This window comes from Anas acuta, chromosome 9 (assembly GCF_963932015.1).
Source record: "Anas acuta chromosome 9, bAnaAcu1.1, whole genome shotgun sequence".
Taxonomy (NCBI): domain Eukaryota; kingdom Metazoa; phylum Chordata; class Aves; order Anseriformes; family Anatidae; genus Anas; species Anas acuta.
In genome coordinates, this window is record NC_088987.1 from 17,238,876 (window position 1) to 17,265,204 (window position 26,329).

Here is a 26,329-nt window from a genome sequence, read left to right on the forward strand (position 1 = left end):
GAAGAGCTGACCTGGGGTAAGGTGGGGGGACAACAGAAGGACGGTCAAATTTGGTGTAGTCTCTAGGAAGGAATTTACTGGTTTCAGACAGAAATCCAGGCAATTATCAAGTACAATAAATTCAAGAAGGGATACACAGAGATCATTTAAAATGCTCTTTGTACTCTACACTACCACCAGGACTGAGCAAACTAGGAAGGCAGCAGGTCTACTGAAGTAAACTGGCGGCAGAAAGCATTGCACATGATGTTGGCCTGAGTTAAAAGCACTGTTCTTTCTGTACAGAAAAAAAGCTGAATAGAGTAGAGAATTCTCATCTCAAGGGCAAGGGACCAATTTTAAAACAACAACAAAAAAAAAAAAGAGAGAAAGGGCTGTAAATTATGAAGAGAGACAAACACTCAAAATGAGCAGTGTACCAGTAACAAAAATTAGAAAAAAATGGCATGTAACATACGGTAATTTACAAACACGTCTGATCCGTTACTGAGCTTGGGGCTAACAAAGAGAAACAAGGAGATTAAAATGGAAAAAAAACATTTTCAATGCAAAAATGTAATTAAAATGCTGGAGCAAAATGATTTGAACAGTGTTGCAGGAACTTGACAGAGCTAATAGCTTCCACTGAAATTCCAAGTAGCAAAGAAAAAGCTGGGCTCACAAGAGATAGAAACAAGGATTGTTTTGTCATTGTCTCGCTTCAGTTTTCTGCACTATTGATGCCATTTTACCTCCTTTTATTTTCCTCAGCTTTCCTCTATCACCACTACGTCTCTGGACTCAGTTCTCTTTCCAGCCCCCTATTAGTTATGAAATCTTTTGCAAAATCTTTTCCTCTTTCAGATTTAAAAATTACACTGAAGTCCCTGTTTAAGCAGGGGAACCCAAAACTTACTTATCTTCTAAAAATAGGTCCCCTAATTAAGGGACTGCTGTGTAGAGCGTGTGGCTGTATAAATATAAATGAAGCTCTATAAAACACCATGCACACCCATGTACCACTTTAAATTCCACAAGCACGTGAATGGATCAAACAGTAAAACTCTGCGTGTGATGGTGCTGAAAACTTACCAGGGATTTTGCGCGATAAAACCTAACAAAGAAAGGGAGAGATGTCAACAGGAAGAAACGGGATAAAACGATCCAAAGAGTACTTAAATAATTCTGCTACATGAAAAATCAGGAGAAAAAAATGGAGAATGTAAAAGACCGAATAGGTGGTTAGGAGACAGAAAGGCCAAGGGGACCCATCAATTTAAATAGGGTTGCAAACAGCATTGAAAACAATTAGTGGAAAATGCTGTTTTTCAGCTGACATCAGAAGCAATGTGAACAAAATCAGCAGGATTTGATCTTACGTGCAGGGGAAAAAAAGCTTTTCTTCACATAAAAAAAAATACAGGTGTGAAACAGATTGCCTATGATATCATATTAAGAGACGGTTCTTTCAAGATTGGAATAAAGGATACAGCAATTAAATAAGCCCTACCACACCATATTAAATACAGATGGATTGGATGCTTCTTTGAATCCTACTTTTCTTGAAATGACTACAGGTTAGATTTTATTTTTAAACTAATTCTTTCAAATAAATAACAATAAAAAAGCCATTTGTTTTGCAACCAGCATTAAGTGTGTTGTTTCCCTCTGTAATGCAGTCTATGACTGAATCTGTATTTGAATCTAGAGGGGTATGTACACAGTAGCATGTTAAAAAGCTCCAAAACAAGCATAGGAAGAATGATGTGGAGGTTTGCAGCACAGTATCATAAAAACATAACAAATTACACATATATAATAAGTGGATATTCTTGTGAATTAAGCAGAAAAGCCTTCAATTCAAAAGCCACATCTACAGCTGGGGCAAATAACTCAGGATGTATGCTCCTCCATGGAAGCACCAGAAATATTGTCTTGATTTTTTTTTTCTTAAATAAAAAAAAAAAAAAAGCAGGGAAGAAATTAAATCATTATACAAAATACGCAAACCCAAATGATGTGGACAGAAAGAAGAATCCAGGATAAAAAATGTCCATCTATTTTTAAGTGCAAGCATAGGAGAAAAGGAAGAGATTATCTCCTCATCAATGCTGAGGAAAAAAAGAAAACTTTTTTTCTGAAACATTCATCTTGCCTGCAGATTTTTAACTCAGTCATCTTTGTTACAAGAATAGACAGAAGCAATCAAATTAGTACTAAAGATTTTTATTATTCCTATTCTGGAAATAAAAGTTGAAAATATAAACAAGTTATCTATGGGATACGATTACTTTTTGGTTTTTAGAGCAGTACGTTATATGAAAACACTACCACAAAAGCTAGACCTCAACCATGCAAAAGCCAACAACCGATGTGTTTAAAAAAAAAAAAAAAGTGGGTTCAAACCACCAAAAGAAAATGTCAAGCAGATAATCAGTTTAAAATAAAAGGCTAAACATAACAAGTGCTTACTGCATGGATGTGATTCAGAAAGAAGTTATTTCTTAAGGAATCTAAGTTACTCTCAATATTTTTGTACCAGTTCTTGAAGTGTTGTTTTTTTGTTTGTTTGTTTTGTTTTTTTAAATCTTACATGAAGAAATGAGAAAGTATATATAAAATACCTTTTCAGACCAGAAAGGTACAAACCAGTCCATGTAATAAGAATGAACTGGGACCATATATGAAAGTAAAGACAGAAGACAGAAGCAAAAAGGCAGTACTTTTGGAAAAAATGGGACACATCTGCAAAATAAAAGAAGGAACAAAGTATGCAGGTTAAGAATGTAAATAGTGAGGGAAAAGTCATCACCAGGAAAAGGTTGCTAGCCTAGCCCTTGAAAGGAACTGATCTGTGCTCTTCAAATAAAAAACATTTTACAGTACTGCCTGTGCTGTGTACAAAGGCTGTGAAATTAAAAAGTGCTGTATTTCTCTTTAAGGAAGATGGACTTTAGAAATCTTCTGTAAAATAAAGTTATTGATAAATAGAGGTAGTGACTTCACAAGAGATAGTTAAGTCTCATCTCCAGTTATGCAGATAATTCTCCATACGTGGTCCCATTGAAATGCTAACAGAAGTAGAGACAAAAAAAAAAGATGACTTACATGGAAGACAGCATCATTTTTGTTTTCGAACAAGCTACATTAAAGCATGACATTGATAATTAAGTAACCACAGAGGAAACTGAAAGAGGTATTTCTTGGCAAAATGATGCAAAAAGATGACAGCTCTGCCAAAATCACATTTTGATTTTTAATATATTGGTTAATAGAGCAACCCTGTACTTGGGAGCATCAAAGTGCATTTTAACCTTAAAAATTATTTTAAAAAAAAGAGGAAGCTTTAGCAGGTATAACCCATGTCAACAGTTTATTTTCAGTGCAAGTTAAAATACAGTTATTGCTTTAATACACAGAATACACCTTCATTAGACTAACCTCTGCTTTTGGATCACATATTCCCTTGTGAATTATCTGCTGCTAGATGCAGTGTTACAAGTGTCAACGTGTCATGAACATGGTGACTGCGACACAAGCACTACAGTGGAGGAAAAGACACAGCAGGTTCGGAAATACCTGGCCTTAAGGAAAAGTTTCTTGATCTACTGGAGACTGGGCTTTAATTATTTGTATGCCTTCAGCAGTATCCTAACCTCCCCAAGACAGCACAAAAGTGAGGTTGTTTGTGCCTCTGTGTCAGTGCATCTTTCTCACGAGGAAACATGGGGGGCTAAGTTCTTAGAGTGAGACACGCAATGCATGACAGATGCATCCTATAGTAAAATAAACAGCAAAAAACATTATTCCTGCTACTGTGTGCAAACAAATAGACTTTAAATAAAAGCCTGACATACCTCACAGAGTTTTTATGAAGAGATTTTTATTCTAAGTGAATGAAAAGAAACTTTTTCTGAGGGACGGATGTCCTACATGATTAATACAATTTACCACCTTCCACTACCAGCAAATTTATTCAGACTGGTTGGAACTGGAATTCCATTCACCCGCCATCTGATCGGTAGAACACATTCCTTAAACCAGCAGGATTAGCAGCTGCTGCCGCACAGATGTCCAATTCACAGTAATTGTCACCAGAGAGTATAGACTATATAACACATTGAAAACATTAATTTGCTTTTCACTCCTACACGAGTCCTCTTGTCTGTGCAAGGATTGCAAAGAGCAGACGTGGCAGGAAAAATATTCTGATGCTCTTCATGTCTACTAAATTCAATATTAATTTCTGAGATTACCGATCTTATTTACTAGTACTTCTAGTAAATAATTTCTACGGAATAAAATACTATAATTAGAACCTTCTTTAAGTTTCAGTGAAGTGCTATGGCTTTCTAGATGTTACCTGATGTACTACAGTGATAATACCTGATAGGATGGAGTTCTGCAGACACCAGTGCAAGTTCAACCATCGTGCAGAACAGAGATTTAATTACCAGTACTTCCATCTAGACTTACTGGGCACAGAGATCATCATGATGAAAACGTAGACTGAAACATATAAGTTAAGTGCTCGTAGGCAGGAAGACTGTATATTTCTCGAAGAATTCCTTGATGCAGGAAAAGTAAAATGGTAGTTGGAGGGAAGCGCACAGCATGTGAAGAAAGAAGCCTTTGAGCAAGCAGGATTTTTTTTGCAGACAGGAAGCAGCAGTTACATATCTACAAAAACGGCAGGACAGCACCTGCTATTTAAAGCCGCTACCGTTCCAATTTTTGTAGTGTGAACACAAATTCGAAGTTTAAAATTAGCATTAAAAATTCTGATTACGTTTTTGTAAGTGCCTGGTTTTAAATCATCAGCAAGCATAACACATACTGCAGAAATGCTTACATAGATGATAGGAATGATATTTTTTCTCCACTTCTTTGGAAACAAGTAATATTCATGATTAGTTTTGAATGGTGTGAAAGAGAACCTACCTTTGCCCAGAGATCTCCAGACTACAACTGTGGAGCATAAATCAATCTAACATAATAAAAAAGGCATCTGAGCAAATTTAGCTTTTTATTTTCCTAGTCTCGATACCACATGCTTACTTTCAAGTGTCAGGAGAACAGGGACTTCCCAATGGAGAAAGTGATCTACAGAAATGCACATTCATTCACATTATTGATATTTCTAACCACTAGAATAGGGAATAGCAAACTAATAATGATTATGGGACTATATGCATTGAGAGAGAACACTTCATATATTCACCTTAAGTAGGTGCAGTTACTGCTAGAGAAGCAAGATGCAATTGTTGCAGTGAGAATTTAAGACCACAGAGTGAGATCTGCTGGAAAAAGACAACACCTGGTGATTATCAGCTATGTTAGCTGACCTAAAATTAAGCAAGCTAGAGTCCTTAGGACAGATGTGGATTTTTTTTGTTGTTAGTTTTTATTTTAATCTTCTTTCCTAACTATACCAGCTGGTCTAATTTTAAGTGTTATTTCTGCCTATGCATCCTGTATGAATAAGACAAGAAGGCAGGCCTAAAGAAAAAGGCAGGATTCTCACTGACCAGGCACAAACAGCCAGCAGTGACACACTGCAGCGTACCAAACAGCAGACCGTGCCAATCTTCAGAAAATAGAATCATCACGTACTATGTTGTATCCAAATGTGTCTGGTAGCTGCCCACAAATTATCTCATGTGCAATTGTTTGTCAGTAATTACAATTCAGAATGAAGAATTACATCTACAGATTTTGATGTGCTTATTCCTTTCTAAACTCATCTAATAACCCATAAGGATTTTTGCACTTTCTTCACATGGCACTTCAAATTCAGTTTCTTTGAATTTGTTATTCCTTCAGAAGCATGGAATTTTTGAGAAAAATGGAAACACCAGAGTAAATATAGTTTGAACTTTTCAAGTGCTTGAAATAGCATGTTTCAAGACAAAATAACTTCTGATTTCCTATTTAAGATAATTTACAGTCTCAAAGTTCTAATATTTTACAGTCTTCGTTAATATGCCTAAACATGAAAATTAAATATTTTGTCTTTGGAGATATAGGACAATCAGGACTTGGGATAGTGTACTAAATTGGTCATGACCATTCTTACGTTGTTGCTCAACAGAAAAAATATACTTAACATCCATTTCACCTATTCATAAAGAATGATGTTTACAAACATACGAGGTCTACTTATAGCTCCTCTGCAGAACTTAGAAAGATGCTCTAGAGAAACATACGTTCAAGAACAGTAATAACAAAGTAGATTGGCAAAATGATGCTCATTCAGTTTAGAGTAAAGCAGTATCTATTTTATTTTTTTTTTTGACAGCAGTCTATTTTACCTTTGCACATATTTTAAGGCTTTACAACACTGTATATACAATATATTTCAGGAGTAGATAATTTGGACAGAAACAAGGAAGCAGAAAACTAACATTAAAATACAAAGTCTGCTGCTGGGTAATATTATAAAGGCCAGATCTTTATAGATACTGACTGAAGTTAGGTATGTATATAGTACAGTGAAGTAAAACTAAAAATTAAATAATTAGGATTTTTGTTCCTTTCTTTCCCTCTGTTTTGCCAGATGGAATTCAGTATCTTAAGATCAGAGTATTAAGTCAGGTTGGAAGAAACCTCAGTTCTCTAGTTCAACCTCCTGCTCAAAGCTATAAAGTCAGAAGAGGTTGCTCATGGTTTTATCCAGTTTCAAAGCCTCTGTGGACAGAGACAGCACAGTATCTAAAATTCTACTAAACTTTCATTACACCAGTAAGAGAATGCAAAAAACGTGAAAAATCTCCCACGATAAAATGGGATTTTAAATGTGCTTTCCACTGGACTGGACGAGGAGATATGTTTTGTGTGTGTGTGTGTGTATATACATTTTAAGAACTACTAACTAATCTAGAATACTTATTTCTATAATGGCAACATACTTGGAACATCAAATGAGTTTCAGCTCAAACTTTAGATTTGTATTTATATGGTAAATTACTTACCTGTGAATACCAATTATACATCAAGCTGTGCTACATATCTCTAAATATAAAAGAACTGTGGAAGTTCTCTTTTCAAAAGAAAATGTTTTACTTTCATATGAAATTGGAATTGGAAATGAATTTTCCACTTCATAATGAATTGGAAAAAAAATGAGCATCTGATGAAAAATAGTTCTCAATGAAAATCGGGCCTTGTGTTAAACCAATATTAATGAAAAAGTCTTGCTATGTAAATTCTCAACCTGAGAAGAGTAAATACTTATCAAAGCCACGCCTTCCTGAAATCTTGAGGCACGCAGAAAAATAAACCAGAATAGGATCACCTTTGAGAGGACAGAAAGTCAGCTATAAAGAAAATTTCAAATGTACTTTATAAAATAAATATTTACACTTGATTTTCCCTATCATTGTCTAGAAATTACTATTAATAACAACAGAGTCTACATCCTGAGCTACATTTTTCCCCCAGTTTATCTTAGACTCTGAGGAATAGAACATTTATAGTTAAGCTAGTTTATTGAGCATTATGACTCTGTGTTTACAGGAAGTTGTTTTTGTTTGTTTGTTTTTGTTTGTTTTTAAGTGATGGAAGTTTAAAAAGTAAGATTTTAAGGCAACATCAGATGTTCTCTCTCCATCATTCTCAACAAAAAGGCAAGGCAAATTGTTATTCCACATGTGGTAGATAGCAAACGTTCATCTGACATCACATACCAGAAAGCAGGGTTTACTTTTTACTAAAGTACACTTTTTCCAATTTTAAGAAGGCAAGGGAACACACCTATCAGCTTTCCTGAATGCAAATAAGTTTACTTTGAGATTTTGTGAACATGGTAGGAACATCTTGTTTGTTCATATTCCAGTCCCCTGTTACTGACAACTTCCAGTTTCTCAGGTCAGGCTCATATTTAAATAGTAATCGTATGCTCCTTTTCAAAGCTTATTTTGGTGAGCAAAAAGATACATAGTATGAGTGTTAAATGAATGGTCAGAACAGGGTATTACATAATATTTATAAAGAATCATTTGATATAACCTTGTATCTTCCAAGACAATATATGCAAGATACTTGCACCCCTTGCTTGGCCACAGCAGAAAAATACTCTGACCTGATACAACCACTTCCTTATGTGGCCGTAGCTGTTCTCTGGAATAGCTCTACCTATCCACTTACATATCCTTACTAAAACTAATTTATATACAATATGACAAACATTAAGAAGATACATTTTAAAGAAAAATACAACTAACCTGTGTTTTAGTAGTATCATACATAAACCAGAACTTGAAGGACTAAATATTGTATGAAAATATCCTCTTGCAGAACTAGAAGTATCAGATGCTTTCATACAGATAATAATTACAAATAATAATCTAAACACTCTGGAACTGATGACGTATTCTGTGAAATTTATCATATAAGAAAATATTTTTTTAAGTTGTAGCTTTCTCCTATACGGCTGAATTGCTGATCCTTAAGACTGTGCTTCTTTGGAAGCTGACACTTAATGGCCCCAGCATTTAAGTTACAGAAAAAAAGTGAAAAAATACTTTTCTCTATCAAATTTGAATTTATAAAATTTCTGTCAGTTACTTTACCTGCAATACACATGCACACACACACTTTCAGCAGTAGAAATGAAAATATTTTCCCCATAAAATTGTTTTCATTAAAAAATCCTTATCTGGAAGTAGCAAAATTAAATAACAGTTTGGATTTTCACTGTAAAATGAATTTGTCACTTGGAATGTTGTGGCATTCTGCTTTGAAAATAAATGTTGATTATGTTTGCATGCTTATTCTAACCAATCACTTTTTGCAGAACTATGCAGCACGCATGTGCTTTGTATATGTAGCAAATGAAGCAATCCAGAGCAGGCCTTCAGTCTAATAATATTAGATATTTTAGTTTTAAAGCTGTTAGATCAACAACAACAAAAAAAGAGAATCCACACCACTTCTTGGGGAGTGATAAAAGCATTGAGTTTTGAATCAACCTGTACTGACAGCTTTGTCTCTTTACAGCTAGGAGACATGGCAGCATTTGCTAAAACAGTGCTGCAAACTCATTTCCAAAATGAGAACAGAATATGTTCCTAACTGCACTCACACTTGAGTCTCTCAAAGTCATGACACAGAACATAAAATTTTAAAGATATTAGGGAAAAAAGTATGTGTATGTGCACTTTTCATCCCTTTTTTTTTTTTCTCCCTTCAGGATTCTTATTAGTCCCTTTCTCCTGGTCTGCTACATAATCCCATTTCATCATGCATCCCAATTTCAGCTTTGGCTCTGTGTCTTCCTATAAATGTAACATGACGAGCAGAACTGTTTTGTTTTTTTCAGGCAAGTATGAAAGAGAAAAAAGAACCACTGTATTTTAGGGAAAATATTTCCAAGCTTTCCCGATCTTCTGGTGCCTGGCTGTCCTTATGAACATGTAATGTTGAGTAACCTAACTAAAATACTACTCATATAGTAAAATTTGAGCTCTCTTACTACTAAAGTCAGAATATCACTCAGAGATTAATATACTAAGTAACTTAAGCATGCAATTAAAATTACATGAAAGAAAATATCAAAAGCTTGGTAAAATCTATGCTTGCCTAGATACACAAAAGCTTTTGAGTACAGTAACTACAGAATGGTTTAAAAAGTCTGTTTAACCCCCCACACACAAGGAAAAAAAAAAATCAAGAGGCCTGCAAGGAAAGCTTCTATGCACTGATGAGAATTTTTTTTTTTGATGACCTCTAACATTTCTTCAGGAATAGCAAATTTCTGTAGGAATCTAGTCTAGATTCCATTAAAAAAAAAAAAAAAGTGCCTAATTTTGAGTACATATCCATGTAAGATTTTATCAGAAGATGAGTTACAACACTTTTGTAAGAGTAACTCCAGACCATTCTGTTTCTGCTGAGAACCTTTAATAGGACAATTACTACTGAGAGTAGCTAGAAGGAAGCTACCATCCTTAATGCATACAGGCTACATTCTGTTCAACAATTACACTTGCGCAGAGGTATCAAAAATGTTTTTATCTTAGTATCAGTATTTAAATGCCTATGCAGTTTGGGATTTTTTTCATTAATGTAAATGAAATCTGATTAAAGTGTTGCTTTTCCTCTCAAAAACCATATGCAGAACATTAGGATAAAACACACCTGCAGCAGTGGTTCACACCATAGATGAGATCCTGAACACTACGCAGGGTGTTGTGACATATGTTCATTTTGAATAGTCACTACAGTATTTACATTAACAAGCTGCAAGAAAGTTTTCACCTAGTCCAGTATTCACCTACCCTCTGTAATTATTAAACACACAAAAGGAAGTAGATGCAAGAAACCCTACTGATGCAATTACATAACTTCTTTTACAAGCATCTGTTATCTCAACCGTGCTAAGACTTGGCTGTTCTGTGAAACATTAGCATTCTCCCAACATTCCCTCCAAGCTTAACAAAATAGATTAGCAAATAAAACCTTCTTTTAGTGTGAAATCTGCCCTTGGACTTGATGTGACAGATTATGCAACTTTAAACTTCAGGATATTTACCAGGAGGAAAAAAATCATTTCAAGGCTGAATCCAAAATAATCTCATTCCCACACACAGTGCCTCTTCATTCTTGTAGTACGAAAATATTGACAGAAGTATCTGTTTGTTTGTTTTTAAAAAAAGCATTGTGCTGTGGTTTATCTTTCATGATCTCTAATACATCAATTGAAAATCCTTTATATTGCTTATTTATGAATTTTTTTTTTTTTTGGTAACTCAATACTAGATTCTAGATGAAAATCAGAACTTTAAGACTTAGAATGTTGTACTTAAACCATAACATAACTCAGAACAGAACTGTAATAAAGACCAAAAACTTACAGGCTTGTCAGAGACAGAAAGCCCCAAGGGCAGTCTTTGATATTCTCACTTCCCCTGTAACTGCTGTAGGATCAGAGCAAAAGCATCATGAAGCTACCCCCTAACGACCACTTTTTCGTTATAGAAACCAATGAACTCAAGTGTAGTTGATTGAAACAAAGGGTTTTGTTCAATCTGGAACACTTTTTAAATAGAAACCCAATAGAAGCCAACATAGCAGGAAGTTTCTCAACTCTCAGAGACATATTTATGTTCAATACAAGCAGAACTCGGTATTTCACTAAAATCTCCTATAGAGAAAACCAAGATGTTGTAGCATTGGAAAAGCGCATTCAGCGATAATACTGAGTTATGAAATGACATGAACATATTTTAGTAGCTTCGTGCCAGAAGATGTTTGATTCTTCCCATCTACCATGTGGACTATACCCACCATCCTAACAAGCATCAGAGTGATTGAACTCAAGAAAGTATCTTTATTCACACTCCAAATCCCTAGCGCTACTTAACTCTGGAAAAAGAGTAAAGAAAAGAGACTAGGAAAATACATTTTGCTTGATGACTTCCACTGATGAAGCCAGAAATTGTGTACAGTATTTCTAACTCAATCTCACAAAGGCAACTGAGAGGTTTCCTAATAAAATTAAAAAGTGAATGGCAGCAGACAACTGAGACTGTGTCAAGAACCTTGCATAACTCCAAAAAAGAAGCATCAGGGCTGGCACTACACATACAGCTGAAGTGCCCAAATATGTCAGATGGAGCAAAAATCATCTGATCACTCTGAAAAGAGACCCTCACATCACAGAGTCATTATTAACATCCTACTGAGATCCCCAACAGTATTCGTGTCTAAAGCACATGAAAAGTTTGATGCACAGCTGTTTGGAGTGTAACTGTACCTCAACAGACTTAGCTGCAACCTAGTTCCCACTCTCATCCCATCCCAAGATTTGCTTTGGCAATGAAGATTCACAAAGATCAAAGACCTAAAGTGTAACTGGCATACTAAAGCCCAACAACAAAGAAGAGTTTTAACTGATTCTATACTCACATTTCAAATGTATATATATTTTTTTAAGTTAAAAAATTGAAGGACTTGCCTTCTCTACACAGTATCAGCATAAATGCATTTCTTGAATTTAATGGGTTTTCTACCCCTACAAATGTAACAAAAACAGGGAAAAAAAATCATATGGAAGAGAGGGAAAAAGAAATCGATGCTATTTTCATCTTTTCTTTCACATCATCCAATGGTGTGAAAGAAATCAAATGTAATGTTCTATTACATGCCAGGAAAAGGTAACAATTTGAAGCTACGCTGCTTCCAAGGCTAAGAGTTAGCTACTAAAATATGTTTAATATTGGAGGACTAATATGAAGATATGGTTCTGGTTCTCTGGTTCCTTTCATCTACTGAACAGACCTCCAAAATTAAAGTACAAGATTTGCCATTTCAATAAGGTAGCAGATAGCAAGAACTATGAAGAGATCCTTCACCCTTCACAGTACAAGATACTTAAACAATTAGAGACATTACATGATACTTCATTTGTTTATGAACACCCAAAAAATAGAGTAGAAGGGAGGAAGGAAGGAAGAAAAAAATTATAGCTGTGGAGATACCTTTTTCAGATATTGTGAGCAAATGAGAAATAATATAGTATAGCTATTTCAAGTGTGCATGTACACAACATACATGTTATTTTGTTGGTAAAGAGATCTACTTAAGCCAGAAAACCTTTGAAGCCTGAGAACATACAGCTAACCTGGACTTCAGAATGAGAACCTTACAGTTCTCCCAAGTACCCATTTCAACTGGATGTTATGTGCAGTGTGAAGGAAAGAAGGAGTGACAATGAAATTGACAACATTGAAAATTGAATTTGTAGCCTCCTAACCAATGGTTTCATGCTGGGAATAATTAAGAAATCATATGTTCACAAATAATCTACCTAAAATGTTTTCAGGAATACAAAAGTACAGACCCAATGCCCAGAGATCCCCATCCATCTGCCAAATCGCTGATAACATTAATTTCTTAATAAACAAAAAGGGACATCAAGCTTTCACTGAATGTTTTTTGTTTGTTTGTTTTAAAAAAAAAAAGTTTCAGGTGTAATTAGCACTATTAAAAGCCGTTGACATGTAAGTTCACACAGAATGGGAACTGTTTATATGAGTCCTGGCATTAACTTCACTGCAGTTGCTTAGACTGAAGATCGAACAGTGTTTTGTTATGTGTCATTACAGGAAATGCCCTTCAGAGCCACAGACTATTGACAGGAAAACAACATACTGATATTCCATTGACTGCTTTATATGTCCTCGTATTTAAAAAATAAAATAAAATAAATTCAACGAGTTAGATTCCTACCAGTGCTTTTTAGGAAGTACACCAAATATACTTGTTACCATCATTTTAAAATAACATTATAGAAAGTAACATAGCCAGAAGCTACTGCTACACAATTAGAATAAAAGCTTTGCTTCAATAGAAAAGACAGACCACAATCAGTTTGAGGAGAAACAAGAAGGTATGTGACTTTGACATGATGCCATTTCCCCCACCTTCAATCTCTTTTAAGGTAATTCACTTTAAGATGACTGACTTAAGGATCCCCCAAAGAATGGAAGATTTTTATCCTATTTACTTTTTCACGTTAGTAAAAAGTCGCTTGATTGATTTGCACATACTTCTAACAAAACAGAAAACCCCCATACAGAAAGCCATGGTGGTAGAAACAGCAGGAAAGCAACATAAATCAGTGAAAAGCTAGGCAGCAAAGGGACTCTAAGGAAGATTAAAGAAAAAGGATCCAGAACTGGCATTATGCATGAAGAACAAGACAGGGTGCACTGTTTGTTTTCAATTTGACCAAAATGGAAGCTGGACAGGTAAAATGTTCTGCCTCATGCTGAAAACGTCTTTAATGAGTGATTTAGCTCATATGTATTATTTATTAGCTCGTTGCATAGCCTACTACAGAGAGCTGAAAGAACTCCAGCAAAACCTCTAAAACAAGAAGTCCCACATAATTTACCGCTTCCAATTTGTTTTCTCAACCCTTAGAAGTTATGACTAGACTTGCTCGTTTAGACTGCTTTTGAGTAAAGGGAACAATTTCATTGAATAATGGAAATAAATTGTATCAGTTGATTCCAGTGCAAACTGAAGTGTCTATAGTAAATCCGCAGAACATTTTCCTTTCTATACCAAAGCTTATCCCACTACCTTTAAAATTCTTTGTAGAATTGCTTTAAAAGCATTCTCTAGCATTACAGTTCTTAAGTCTGCCTTTTTAAACTACATTCTTTAATTGGTTGCTAAGAAACAGAGAAGTACAAAGACCAATATATTTGTTTTATCCTTGAGTGATACATTTTCTTCTTTTGTGAATGTGACTGCAAATTGACAATTTCATTTGAATTTGTAATTGAGTGACATAACCTGAAGAGTACTACAACATACTAAGTGAAGCTTATCTGAACTATACTGTAGTATAACTTAAACTTCACAGCATCAATATTAACCAGAACAGCTGAAACATGGTTTGTGAAGGTAATAAAAACTATTTATCAGGGTATTTGATATAAACACTTTTTGTACATAATGTAATATAGTGAAGTTCCACCAGAATTTTAATTTGCAGATCACTGTAACTTTGGAAGGGCAATTACAAAATAATTTAGATTTTTAAGGCTGTACTAAGCAGTGTATTACCTAAAGGCAAAATGCACGTGGAGAAGCAAAAAGCTTAAGATCAGTTTCTGAAAGCCATACACACTAGATTCTGAATAATTAACGAAAGTATTTTCCACCAAGGAAGCTATTTAAGTGTTTCCCATACAGCTCTCTCAAATACGTTTTCTGATCACTTAAATAGTGCTAGGGAATAAAGCCAAAACTAAACTTGTATGTTTTACAGAAACATCCCCCCGATACTCCCCAAATACCCAGTGTATGTGTTTGTAGGTTGTTTCTTTTTTTTTGTTTGGTTGTGTTTGTTTTGTTTTTTGGTGTTTTTACTTGTCAGACCTTACTTATCTAACAGCAGAAACAAAGTAACCTGGCCTGTCTAATTTTATCCAGAGATGTGAAGTCTTGGAAATATTTCCAACTTATATAACAAAGTACACTGCTTCTACTTGTACAATGTACCCACAAAGATTTTCTTTAGAGAGCTGTTTTGCCAACTAAAAATTGTAGATGGTAATATATATGAACTACAAGACATTAAAGCAAAATTCTATTTAAGATGTAGTCACAGCGTTCAAGTACACCATGTAACAGAAGGAAATGTAGTGTAAGTTCTGTTTTCTATGGTGTAAATTAAATGCTTTACTCCTTCTACTTTATGCAGAACATTTTAAGAATGTAGCAGAATTTGAGTTTTTTGTAATCTTGACAACTCTGCATGCAGGCAATCCCCATTTCCTCCACACAATTTAAATGTGTTGTTAAGTACAAACCTGGAGGAGGATACAGAGCATGTATAGTGCAGAATGACATTTTGTAAAGCCTCAAGGAGAACGTCCCAATACTGTTTGAGTGCTTTTGGAATAATGAATCTAAATGATGCCACCTAGAAATTTGCTTGGTAGCTCCTGTAAAGAACATGTCTACAGTAATGCCTATACACAGCTTCCAATAGAAAATCATTGTTGCAAGAATGCTGGAGCGCAGTATCTTTTCCAGGTGGCGGTGTTTGAAAGTAGTGCATTAGTAAAGGAAGAGCTTAAGAGTCAAGAGAAAGAGATCTATTTCATAAGAGAAAAGAAAAATCCTTAGTTTGGGAAAGCAGTGAACAAGCTCAAACACCTACAAGCATAATTCCATGTTTTTATTGCATATCTTCTTTGCAGTTTATCTACATGCCTACAGTCCCCAATCTCAAGGTACCCTTTTATATATCCTCCTCCTATATACCTTTGACATCTTCTGCAAGAAAGGAATAGCTGTCAAAACCTATTTTTGCAATTCAGTAAGACTGCAGCAAGAAAGGGAGCAAGCTCTACACAATCAGCGGAAATGCACCAGAAGTTAGCGTACACAGATGTTGGACTGAAAAATCCTTTGCATGTGCTATGCATGATGCAATCAAAACGCAGTTGTTTTCTCTAAGCTCTCCTCTTAAGAACTGAGAAATAGTGACTACCTTGCCTCCACGTAAATCAGAATGAAAGGCACTCCCATGAAAAGCATGGAATCCTCAACATGAAAATGTGTGCTCTGAAGGAAAAGCGGTCACAAAGATTGAAGCCTGGAGAAAGGTAAATGTATTGCTGACCTAGAAAAGCAACAGGGGTAGAAAAATGTCCTTCTATCCACCCCCATCGTTAAGAGTTTAAGTGGACAGTAAACAAAGTAATGTCGTTGTGAACTGCGGGTCTGAGCTTAAGGCACCTACAACAGCAGCCAAACAAAAAATTGTTTGGAGGATTGAAGATAGGGATGTAAAACAAAAATGTAGACAAGCTGGTATTTTTGTACTGTGAACACCTAGTTAAAAAAAGGTTTTCCCCCTTCTGAAATACCCCATCAGTACTTTTGGTACACATACCTCGAAGAATTCTCTCCTCATGGCAACGTAGAAAGTCCCAGATTCTAACAGTGCCGTCGTCAGAGCATGTAGCAAATTTATTATCCGTGGGTGAGAAACTGTTACATGAAGACACACAGCAGGGGAAAGAAGTCAGCATTTAACAGATTATCTATGCTTCTCAGACAGGGCAAAATTATACTGTAAGGTGTTATACACTGAAAGATGCATTTGAACATAGGGACTTTTAAGTGAATATGGTGCCTGCCACTTCATCACAAGACATGAATTTAGCATAGGATTACTATTGCACTGCAGTCCCCGGTGAAATGAGAACTCCAGAATTTATTCTTAGCACCTTCCTACCTATGACTGCGTATAGTAGTGCCTTCTCTGCAGCATGAGAAGCAATGCCAATGACTTGGGAACTGTCACCCTAGATTTTCATGTTTGGCAATACCAATAGAAAGTGACACTGTGTAGAGGCACAGAAGAACAGTTCTTGGGAAAAAACTCTTCGGCCACAGGTATTTTGCAGCAGAAAAGCAAAAATAAGGGAAAGCTGGTCATAGGAAAAAGCTAGTTGGAAAAAAACAATATATAAAACAAACATAAAACTCATTGTAAATGGAATTTGGAAAAATATCCCTTCTATTGCCAACCCCATTGACACCCTGAAAAGATTTCTACAGACACAGAAGCAGCTTCCAGACTGAGCAGTCAACATCTCTTGATGGAAGTCACTGGAAAAGCAAGGAGTTATTTAGCCATGTGATTAAGGCCAGAACATCCCCAGCAACTGACAGCACTCACTCCCTTTCTGATGCAGTGAAAGTCCGTGAGAGAGCCCTCTTGAAATCTTAGGATCTTTATGATCAGGAGAGAGCTTAAAATAGTAGAGAAATTCAATGTATGGCCACAATATAGTCAGACAGTAACTGAATCCAACATAAGCACTTTTCATAACCAAACTAACAGAAAATGCTACACCTATCAAAGAAAAATGGTGACTTTAGTGGAACACGTTTTAGTGGCAGTGAACCTTTACCACCAAGGGCCAGCACCTGAACCTGAAGAATCACTGCTTTAGCTTCATTTGGGGTCTGCAGCTTCTCTTCAGTCTTACTTTAAAAACAGTTCTTCTACTTCCGTATCTTATTAAAGATTATATGCAGGTTTGCTTTAGAGACACCCTTCATTTACATCTTACTGATAGTATCACTTTAGATTCCATTTTTTATATGCATAGACATTTGCACATCTGAGGCATCAACACTGAACCAAAGAGAATATCCTATGGTCTTCTTTTCAATGGCTTGCTTACAGTTTCAGGCTTGAAGAACCCATTCAGTATTAACATTAGACTTCTGTATGTGGCAGTCTGCGTTGGTATTTAGTATTACTGGAAGTCTTGGCTTCACCAAGCCAAGCAGTTCTTCACTTTATTTAGTGTTTTATTATTTTGTGAGAACTATGCAGGTGTTTTATTTCTGAAGGCTTTATATTTTATTCAGTTACGTTATTAAAGACTGAATTCTTTATTTGGAATGAAATTGTTGTCTTACACAGTGCGTATAAAAAGGAATAACTGATACACATCGTCACCATATAAAAATGAAAAGAATACCAGTGCAAAATGCGGCAGACAAATACATCTCTAACATATTGCAGAGGCGGATACTGGGACAATACTAGTTCAGAAAGGTGCCAGCAAAACGGTGAGAATGTGGAAACAAAAGAAAATATTGTGTTTATGTGGTGCAGGAAGTTTCCCAGAATCTGACAGAACCCATGCATTTCTTCACCCAGAATACACTTAGAGAACAGTCTAATCATCGCAATAGGTACTACAGAAAATGGTATATTGTGTATAAACCTGGCCTCTCTAATCGCCTCCTTATGTGCCTGGAACATCTTGACGTTGTTCATGTTGGACTGCCAGTATTTCACATATCCCCCATGGTCTGCTGTCAGCATCCACATATCATTGTGTGACCAAGTCATAGCCCTTACTGGGCTGTCGTGAGCCTGTAAATTCAGAAACAAAACATCTAGCAAACTTGTTCAAATACTGTCTGACCCAAACAAACATCAAAGTTTTAACAAGTTCCTACTTAAACAGATTAAACAAAAAAATGAAAACAGTAACGATCCAGTGAGATTCAATAAATTCTTGTTGGGGGAAAAAAACATTCCCTTGTACTGTATACAACTGCCCTCTAAATAAAGAATATATACATTTTGTTTCCAAATTATGTTGTTTTAGTATGAGTAGTGAGTCCCTGAGAACAGTTAGTAAAGCATACAGAAATGGAATGAGAAGCATCACAGTCTGACATAAGGTCAGAGCAAAATAAAAATTAAAAAAAAAACAACAACAAAACACCCTGAGGCTTCCATTACCACACTTAGATCACTGGCCCACGATGAGGAGCAGGTGAAAAGTTTTTCCCCAAAACATGCTCTGGGACCTCAAGGAAATGCACAGAGACCTTGACAGATGAATTTACCTGTAATATTGTTTCAAAATTGAAAGTCAGTCCATTCCACAATGTGAACTCTCCACTAGATGCACCAGTAACCAAGCGTCTCCCCTCAGGAGTCCACTGCAAAAAGAAAGATTTAACTGTGCATTTAACTGTATTTATTTAATAATTTAAAGATTTAAATTTTAAATTAAATTTTAAAGATTTAACTGTAGCATTTCTTCACAACCCTCTAAATAAATCTTAAGCTTCTTCCAGGGAATTTCAGAACTAGTATTTACTAAGTGATTGGCTAGTGAATGCAAAATAGACAAAAATGCAGAAACCAGTTTTTGAATTTTGTAACAAGAGAACAAAGCTAGCCTGCTGTCGAACCACCACCAACAATTTAACCAAAGAGAAGAAACAGTTTATTGGCATCAACACACTCCTAGCAGACGATACTAAACAATACTGCTGACATAATGGAAAAGTTGTTAAAAGATGCTACAGGAGTCAAGGTGCACAAAGACCTAACTGCCTTTTATCTGATTACTAGTCCCCAAAACAATCCGAAAAAAAGATTAAATGCACCCCAAACTCTGAAAGAAGTACTTTGTACTCAGACCTTACCATTTAGTTTCCTAAAATCCTCCACAAAAAGCCTATAAGTAGGCACAGTAGTCATCCGTGTATCCTACATTAGTTTTATTTGAAAATGCTTTAACTGATCTGATCCTTTGTTTCTCTCTGCAGTTAAGAATATCACAACCTTAAAATAAGACAATACAACTAAGTAAATCCAACACTATACTCACCCTGACAACAAATACTGGGCATTTTACTTTATTAGTAGATGTCCGAACAAATTTTGTTGTTACAGCATTCATAGGGTTGTTCAGCATTCCTATGGGAGGGACCAACTACAAAAAGAGAAAGAGATTTAGAAGTGACATTTCTAACTAAAAGGAAAGCATGCATTCTCAACACCCATTTCTAGAAAAGCAAGTTTTTCAGTTGCAGGAATATTATCAGGAGTAAGTCCATGGAAGCAGACTGTATGAAACAGAAGTCTGTATGATTTACCATTTCTAATCTGCAGAACAAGCATCTTCAAGAGCAATGTACTGAGCTCATTGTGTTATGAGAGTTTATGGTCATAAATTAAAAGGCTACCCAATTGCAGTTTCTCATGGACAGATTTCAACAGAACAAAATAATGTAAGGAGAAGACTCCCTTCATATATTTGAGACCTCTTGTGGACAGAAAGATAATCTCAGCTGACAGGCAGAGTTGCTCTGATTTTCTGGACCAATTTTATCTACAGAACGTCATCAGTTTCAGAAGAAAGATTTTACTTACGTCATTATAATATCCTGCATCAGGCTGGATTGCTCGCATATCTCGCTGGTCTCTCTGCCATACTCTATTCTGGAAAGAAAAAAACAACTTCTAGTTCATATCACCACTACTTCACTGTTAAACAACAGAAAATAACGTGTGGACAGCCTGGTTGGCAAATCCCAAAGCACAGTGGCCTAAGCATCAAGTAAAGATAACATAGCATTGAAATGCAAAAAACTTAAAAGACCCAGTGATAAAAATACCTTGTGTATGTTAAATTTGACATGCCAACAACAACTTTTTAAAAGTATTTTACATAGTCATTAAAATCGGAAAAGATCTCCAAGATCATCTGGTCCAACCATCACCCTACTATCAATGTCACCCACTAAACCACATCTCCAAGCACCACGTCCAACCTTTTCTTAAACAGCCCCAGGAACACCCCGACACCACTACCACCCCAAGCAACCCGTCCCAATGCCTGACTACTCTTTCTGAGAAGAAAAGTCTCAGAATTTTCAACCTACCCCCCACCCCCTTTTTTTTTTTGGGGGGGGGGGGGGGGGGGGGGGCATTCCTAAAATATTAAGAATGTTTTAATATTTGGTATTTAAACAGATCTTAAACAATAACTTATAAATTTAAGTAATACAAAAATCTTTGAATTGTTAACATCTACAAACTACAATCATGCACTGGCCACAGCAGACCAAATTCAGTTCATCACACCTTTGCAATGTTGCTGTTGAGATTTGAACAATTCCTCTATCTGCAGATTTGATTCTCTGTCTTCTGAGCTAATGGTCAGCATTTGTAGAGTACATCTTGATCAAAGAATTTTATTTACGAAGAAATGTATACCACCCCATCAGGAAAGCTAAATAATCACTTTTCACAGAACCACTGCTTCAGAAAACTTCATTAAAGTTGCTCTCTGTCTTTTAGGAGTACAGAATAGGATTTTCAGAGACCACAGTTCAAAACAGTGTTATTTACTAAAATGAAAATACATTTTATGGTGATCTGGTTTTGGAGGACAAAGGGAAATGGTTTATTTCCCACTTCAAGAACTTTTTATTTCAAAATAAAAGAATGATTACATTGTTTACACTGAGTTGTGCCCACCAAGAACTCAGAACATTGCACAAGACATTCATATGCACTCCCAAGTTGTAATTCCAAGACAGACAATGTTAAAATTGATGTTTCCAATTTAACTGTAAATCCAGTTGCGTATATGTGCAGTTTTATTAGGAATGACCAAAAACGTGTGTTCACCCTGTACCAAGTTTACAGGCATTTGTCACTTAGTTTGAAAATGCAGCAGGAGATATCTCAATATTCCAGAGTGCTCTACAGACATCTGGAAAATGGAATTCCACATTTCATGAAGGAAAAATGTTTTTCAAACAAAACCAGAAAATTAACCAACCTCCAAATATTTAATTACAGAGGGATTGTAGTCTATAGTCTTTCGGTTCACAGCTTTTCGCATTCGTTTTCCATCAAAAGTAAGCTGTTGCATTGCTTGCTGCTGTGCAAAGTCAGGTCTTTTGTAGAACAACTGCCGAGGCGCCTGGTGCTGGAACCTCGGCATATGGAAAAATCGGGGCGGGGAGCCAATTTCTGTGGCCATGGCTGTCTTGTTTCTGAAAGACTGAAAAAAGGAAAACAATAGGTTACTACACAATAATGATAAAGCTGCAATATTAATACTTCCAATAACTTAAGTATAAATAATGCTTCTACCCAGTAAACAGGACTTCTTTAAGTTACATTTGCAGCGTTCTCTGAACAAGTGTTTTTCTTCCTCTGTGTCACATATCACTCACCTTAAAGTGATCAACTTGCTTTGAACAAGTATTGAGAGGAATTTTGTACTGCAACTGATCGCTATTAAGTCTCTTTTATTATTGCTTAACTGTGCAGGAAAAGGATGTCCTCAATAAGAATAATACAGGCAAGAAACAAGCAGCTCCTTCCAAACAAGGTGACACTTCAGATTCAGTATACAGCAGAAAACACCATGGTACTTGCCATTTAAACTATTAACAAGGAAAGAAGTTTTAAAGGACTGCCCTAAAATCTTACTCTAGGATGCAAAAATAAAATTGCATTTCCTTTACATAGTTTATCATAAACACACCACAGATAACTTTCTGCCTTAAGGTACGCTTTCAATGCCATTACTGTAAAATAAATCAATGATGCAATTTTCAAGATGCTCTAAGAATAACCAAACATCGCCCCTGTTGAGGTTTAACCCAGCCAGCAGCTCAGCACCACATAGCCATCCACTCACTCCAACCAACCAATCCCAGGTGGGATGAGGGAGAGACACAGGGAAAAAAATGTAAAAGAATAAAAAAATAAAAAAATGTGGGTTGAAATAAAGAAGGTTTAATGGGACAGAAAAAAAGGCAATAAAAATAAGAACAAAAATAATGTACAAATCTAGTGATGCAAAATGCCATTGCTCATCACCAGCAGCAATACAGATTTTTTTTCTGACACAGAAAAATTAGCCTAAAAGTAATTTTTAATTCTGTAAAATCTCCAAGTGATACCATAGCAAGCTCCTCACAGCTGAAAACTACAAAATATACTGTTTTTAATGTAAATACTGACTTCAGATTAAGTAATGACAAATGCTGAACCAGTGAAAACTCAAACTTAATTTTCAGCTAGCACTCCTCTGTCCCCAGGTTGTAGTTTAGCATTAGTTTTAAACCAAAATAAATTGAAGAAAGCAAACAATGCTGAGAAGCCTTACTTGCACTAACGCTAACATGCTTACAGAGTCAGTGCACGTTTAATAAAAGGAATGAAAATGGAACTGGTAGAATTCAGAACAAGAAACTGAAATCTGCTTGTACGCCCATGAATGCAATTTCCTGTTTAAAGTACTCAGACCCTCAATTTGAGGGAGCTGGAAAGGTATTTCAACCACTGAGCTTACAGCTTTATCTTGCCTTTTTTAATCTCAGTAACTGGAAAATGTTTCAAGTTTTTAAACAGCGAAATAAAGGTAAGATAGACGCGTTAGATATAAAAGAGGGTATGAAATAGCGCCGAGGTGCAGGCTGCCCTTCCAACACGCGGTTGTTGGTATGGGGCAGTGCTGACACTGCACAGGCTTTGCAAACCTACAAGTCACACGCTCCTTCCTACTGCTGACCGAATGTGCGTCAGGTGAACAGCAACACGCATCAACGATGACATCTGGCTGTTAGCTATGAAGACAAAAGTCTGATCTAAAATGACATTTCCTTAAATGAGGTCAAAAAATTTAAGACCGTTGGCAGGAATAGCATCTTCTATTAGACCAATTTGTGTAACTGGAAAAAGAACTTTTACATAAAAAAGCCTTCATATTTGCCTGAAAGCTGCTCAGTAGCCAGCAGCCTAATAAGATACAGTGTTTGGAGATAGACCTAGTAACATTCACTGTCACCACACCATTACTGAAACATTAAGTTCCTGGCGTACTTCCTGAGTGAGAAAGTTCTGCCAAGTACCCCAACGCTATCTCAGATTCTCCTACAACTCTTAGGAAAATAAAACTAGAAACAAAAATCCAGTTCTAACTACTCTCAAGTCTGAAGATACCTTTAAGCCAGGAAAAAAAAAAGTAACTTTTCAAACCCACACAATATCTGTATTCCCTTATAGGCAATGGAAAAATGAATTTCAAGAACCAAGAGTAAGAATGCAGACACACACATGCTGCAGCTTCCAAAACACTTTGATCAGGTATTTGCAAGAAGACTTTATATAAAAATGCCTTCTTAGAGAAATGCTCCAAAGCAACAGGTTAATTCACCCGTCACTCTCGTATTTCAGAAAAACAGATCTCCTGAAAAAAAATCTCCTTCAAGTGTAGTTAAATAAACATTTGCTATGTGAGCCATTTTAGACTGGACATTCCCAAAGCTATTGCAAGCAGACTCTGGCTTAGATTATTGCAAACACCATTCACTTAACAGGAGTATCAGAGGAAACAAAGGTTTATGGTTATCAAAGACATATGTGAATGTTAATTACACCTCTTCACACTTAGGCCCTGCTCACTGAGGTTGTGGTTGTGACAAAACCATGTGACAAAACACAAGATGATGCAGGATTAAGGAAATGAAGACTTTATGTTCTTTTTTAAAAACATGTTTTCTCCAGCTTTTGAGATCACTGCCTCCATCACAGAAAGCTTCCTACATGCAGTTGCAAACTGTATGAATTTACAGAAGGATTTAACCCAGCTGCTCATAATTATATCCTTCTAATAATGCCTCAAATATCATGTTTTTTATTCACATAATATCCTTACACCCAAGTCATCTTTGCATATGTCATAGCTATAGCATGCAGGTGTGTGTATATCCTCTGCAGTCAGTTACCAGATCGAAACGAAACATTCACCTCCAAGAACTCCTACTGGAGTCAGACAAACACAGCAGTTTAATATTGAAGCTACCAGTACCCTAACTTGTCTTGTGCTTCTGAGACCAATGTCTCTACAGTCTCTCCCTTAGCTTGCTTGTATCAGCTAAAAAACTGTCTGTAAAGTTAAACAAACTTTAAAGGAAAACACTTTTGCAGTATAACAAATAGTGAAAATTAACTCATTATTTGCATTGCAATAGCACATTGGAGTCCAAAGTATGATTCAGGTCATTCAGTGGAAAAAAAAAAAGAAAACTTTTATAGAAGAACTAATTCAGCTTTCCCAGGCAGAAAGTACAAGATAGCCCCACAGTGCAAAGTCAGCATAACGAGTCATTGTTCAACACATCAGTAATGCCCACTTCCTTTGACTGGAGAAAGGTTACTAAAAGGAAAGAAAGCAGCAGTTATACATTGTAGGTTTAACAGCTGTGCTTGTCCAGTTTCAAAAATCCTATGATGAATAACCAACACCCTGCATTAAGAAACCCTTAAGTACATCTAAATAACAAACATCAGACCAAGTCCAACACGTTATTCGGTGCTGAAACTTTGCAAGCAAAGGCATTCCAAAAACATTCTCCCTTTTTTCATCCTTTGAAACAACATTCATCTCTGCTCTGGAGACCAGCAGCGGGCACTTCCATGTCCTTCCCATTCCTGAAACATTCATGTTATTTCTGGGAAACCTCTTTCTAGATCTCACCATCCAGTGTTCTTCCTTACCTGGGAATCTTCTTCCCATTGTAAAAGAATTACGTGGAGGAACGTATTCCTGATGCATGCTACTCCCGCCATCTTTAGCAAAATGTTTCAAGTTTTAAAGACCAAAACCCAGATACGTTCATACCGCTCATTTTACTCTCCACTACATAGGAATGGAGCAAACCACCATGGCTAAGGGCTTCGAACTGTGAGACTCATCAGCCTGTCTTGGAAGCACAAAATTACCGGGGGAGGGTTAGATAAAAAAAGATTTTGTTTTTGCAAGTCATCTAATCTTGAAGCAAACTGTCTTCCTAATGGTTTAAATTACCTGAATTAGGCATTCTGAAAGTAGTTCTTCCTTTAAAGAGGGAACAAACCCCAGTAAAAGATTAAATCAACATTTTTGCATCTCCCCTACTTCATTTGCTGAAGCAGATATGGTTATAATCTACAAATGTTAGAAATACACATTACTAGAAATGCTGAAAAGAAAAAAAAAAAGCATGAACAACAACTTCCACTACACTTTCCTGAAGATACACTGGAAATCTGCTTAAAGCAATTGATCCAGCTGCCGATGAATTAAACCTTCCCAGCAGAGGTAACTTTGATTCTGCTCCACGTTGCAATTTTTCTGAAGAAAAGATTGATCACATCTCCTTCACAGTGCAAAACAAAATTCCACAGGAAAAAAAAAAAAAAGAGGAAAAAAATATGAAGAAAAAAGGATGCTAGCTTAAAGAGCTAATAAAGAATATGTTATTTTGACCCATTCCTCAAACTACTTTGTGTTTCAATCTCCTGTTTTATTGGAAAATGCTTCATTACATTTACGGTATAAAAATTACCCAAAGTCTGAAAAGGGTACAAATGTGTGAGGCACTCAAGAATCTCAAACAATTTAAACAGTACTTTTTATTACCTTTTAACGGTAACATTAAAAATAATAAAATAAATAAAATAATAACACAAATATAACTAATTCATAGTTAA

The 26,329-nt window shown here is 35.9% G+C and overlaps 1 protein-coding gene across 2 annotated transcripts in view; it reads right to left on the reverse strand.

Annotated features, from left to right (window-relative positions):
- The window catches only part of WDR33 (WD repeat domain 33), a 66,694-nt gene that overhangs the window by 27,574 nt on the left and 12,791 nt on the right, over positions 1-26,329 (reverse strand). For both annotated transcript variants that reach the window (XR_011099539.1, XM_068692565.1), the window contains exons 2-7: positions 21,621-21,845; positions 20,204-20,272; positions 19,659-19,763; positions 18,886-18,981; positions 18,252-18,403; positions 16,397-16,494 (exon numbers count right to left, since the gene is read on the reverse strand). Coding sequence is in view for 1 of the 2 variants with exons in the window: in XM_068692565.1 (XP_068548666.1) it covers positions 16,397-16,494; positions 18,252-18,403; positions 18,886-18,981; positions 19,659-19,763; positions 20,204-20,272; positions 21,621-21,824 (724 nt within the window). In the remaining variant the exon portion in view is untranslated. The remainder of the gene's footprint in view (positions 1-16,396; positions 16,495-18,251; positions 18,404-18,885; positions 18,982-19,658; positions 19,764-20,203; positions 20,273-21,620; positions 21,846-26,329) is intronic.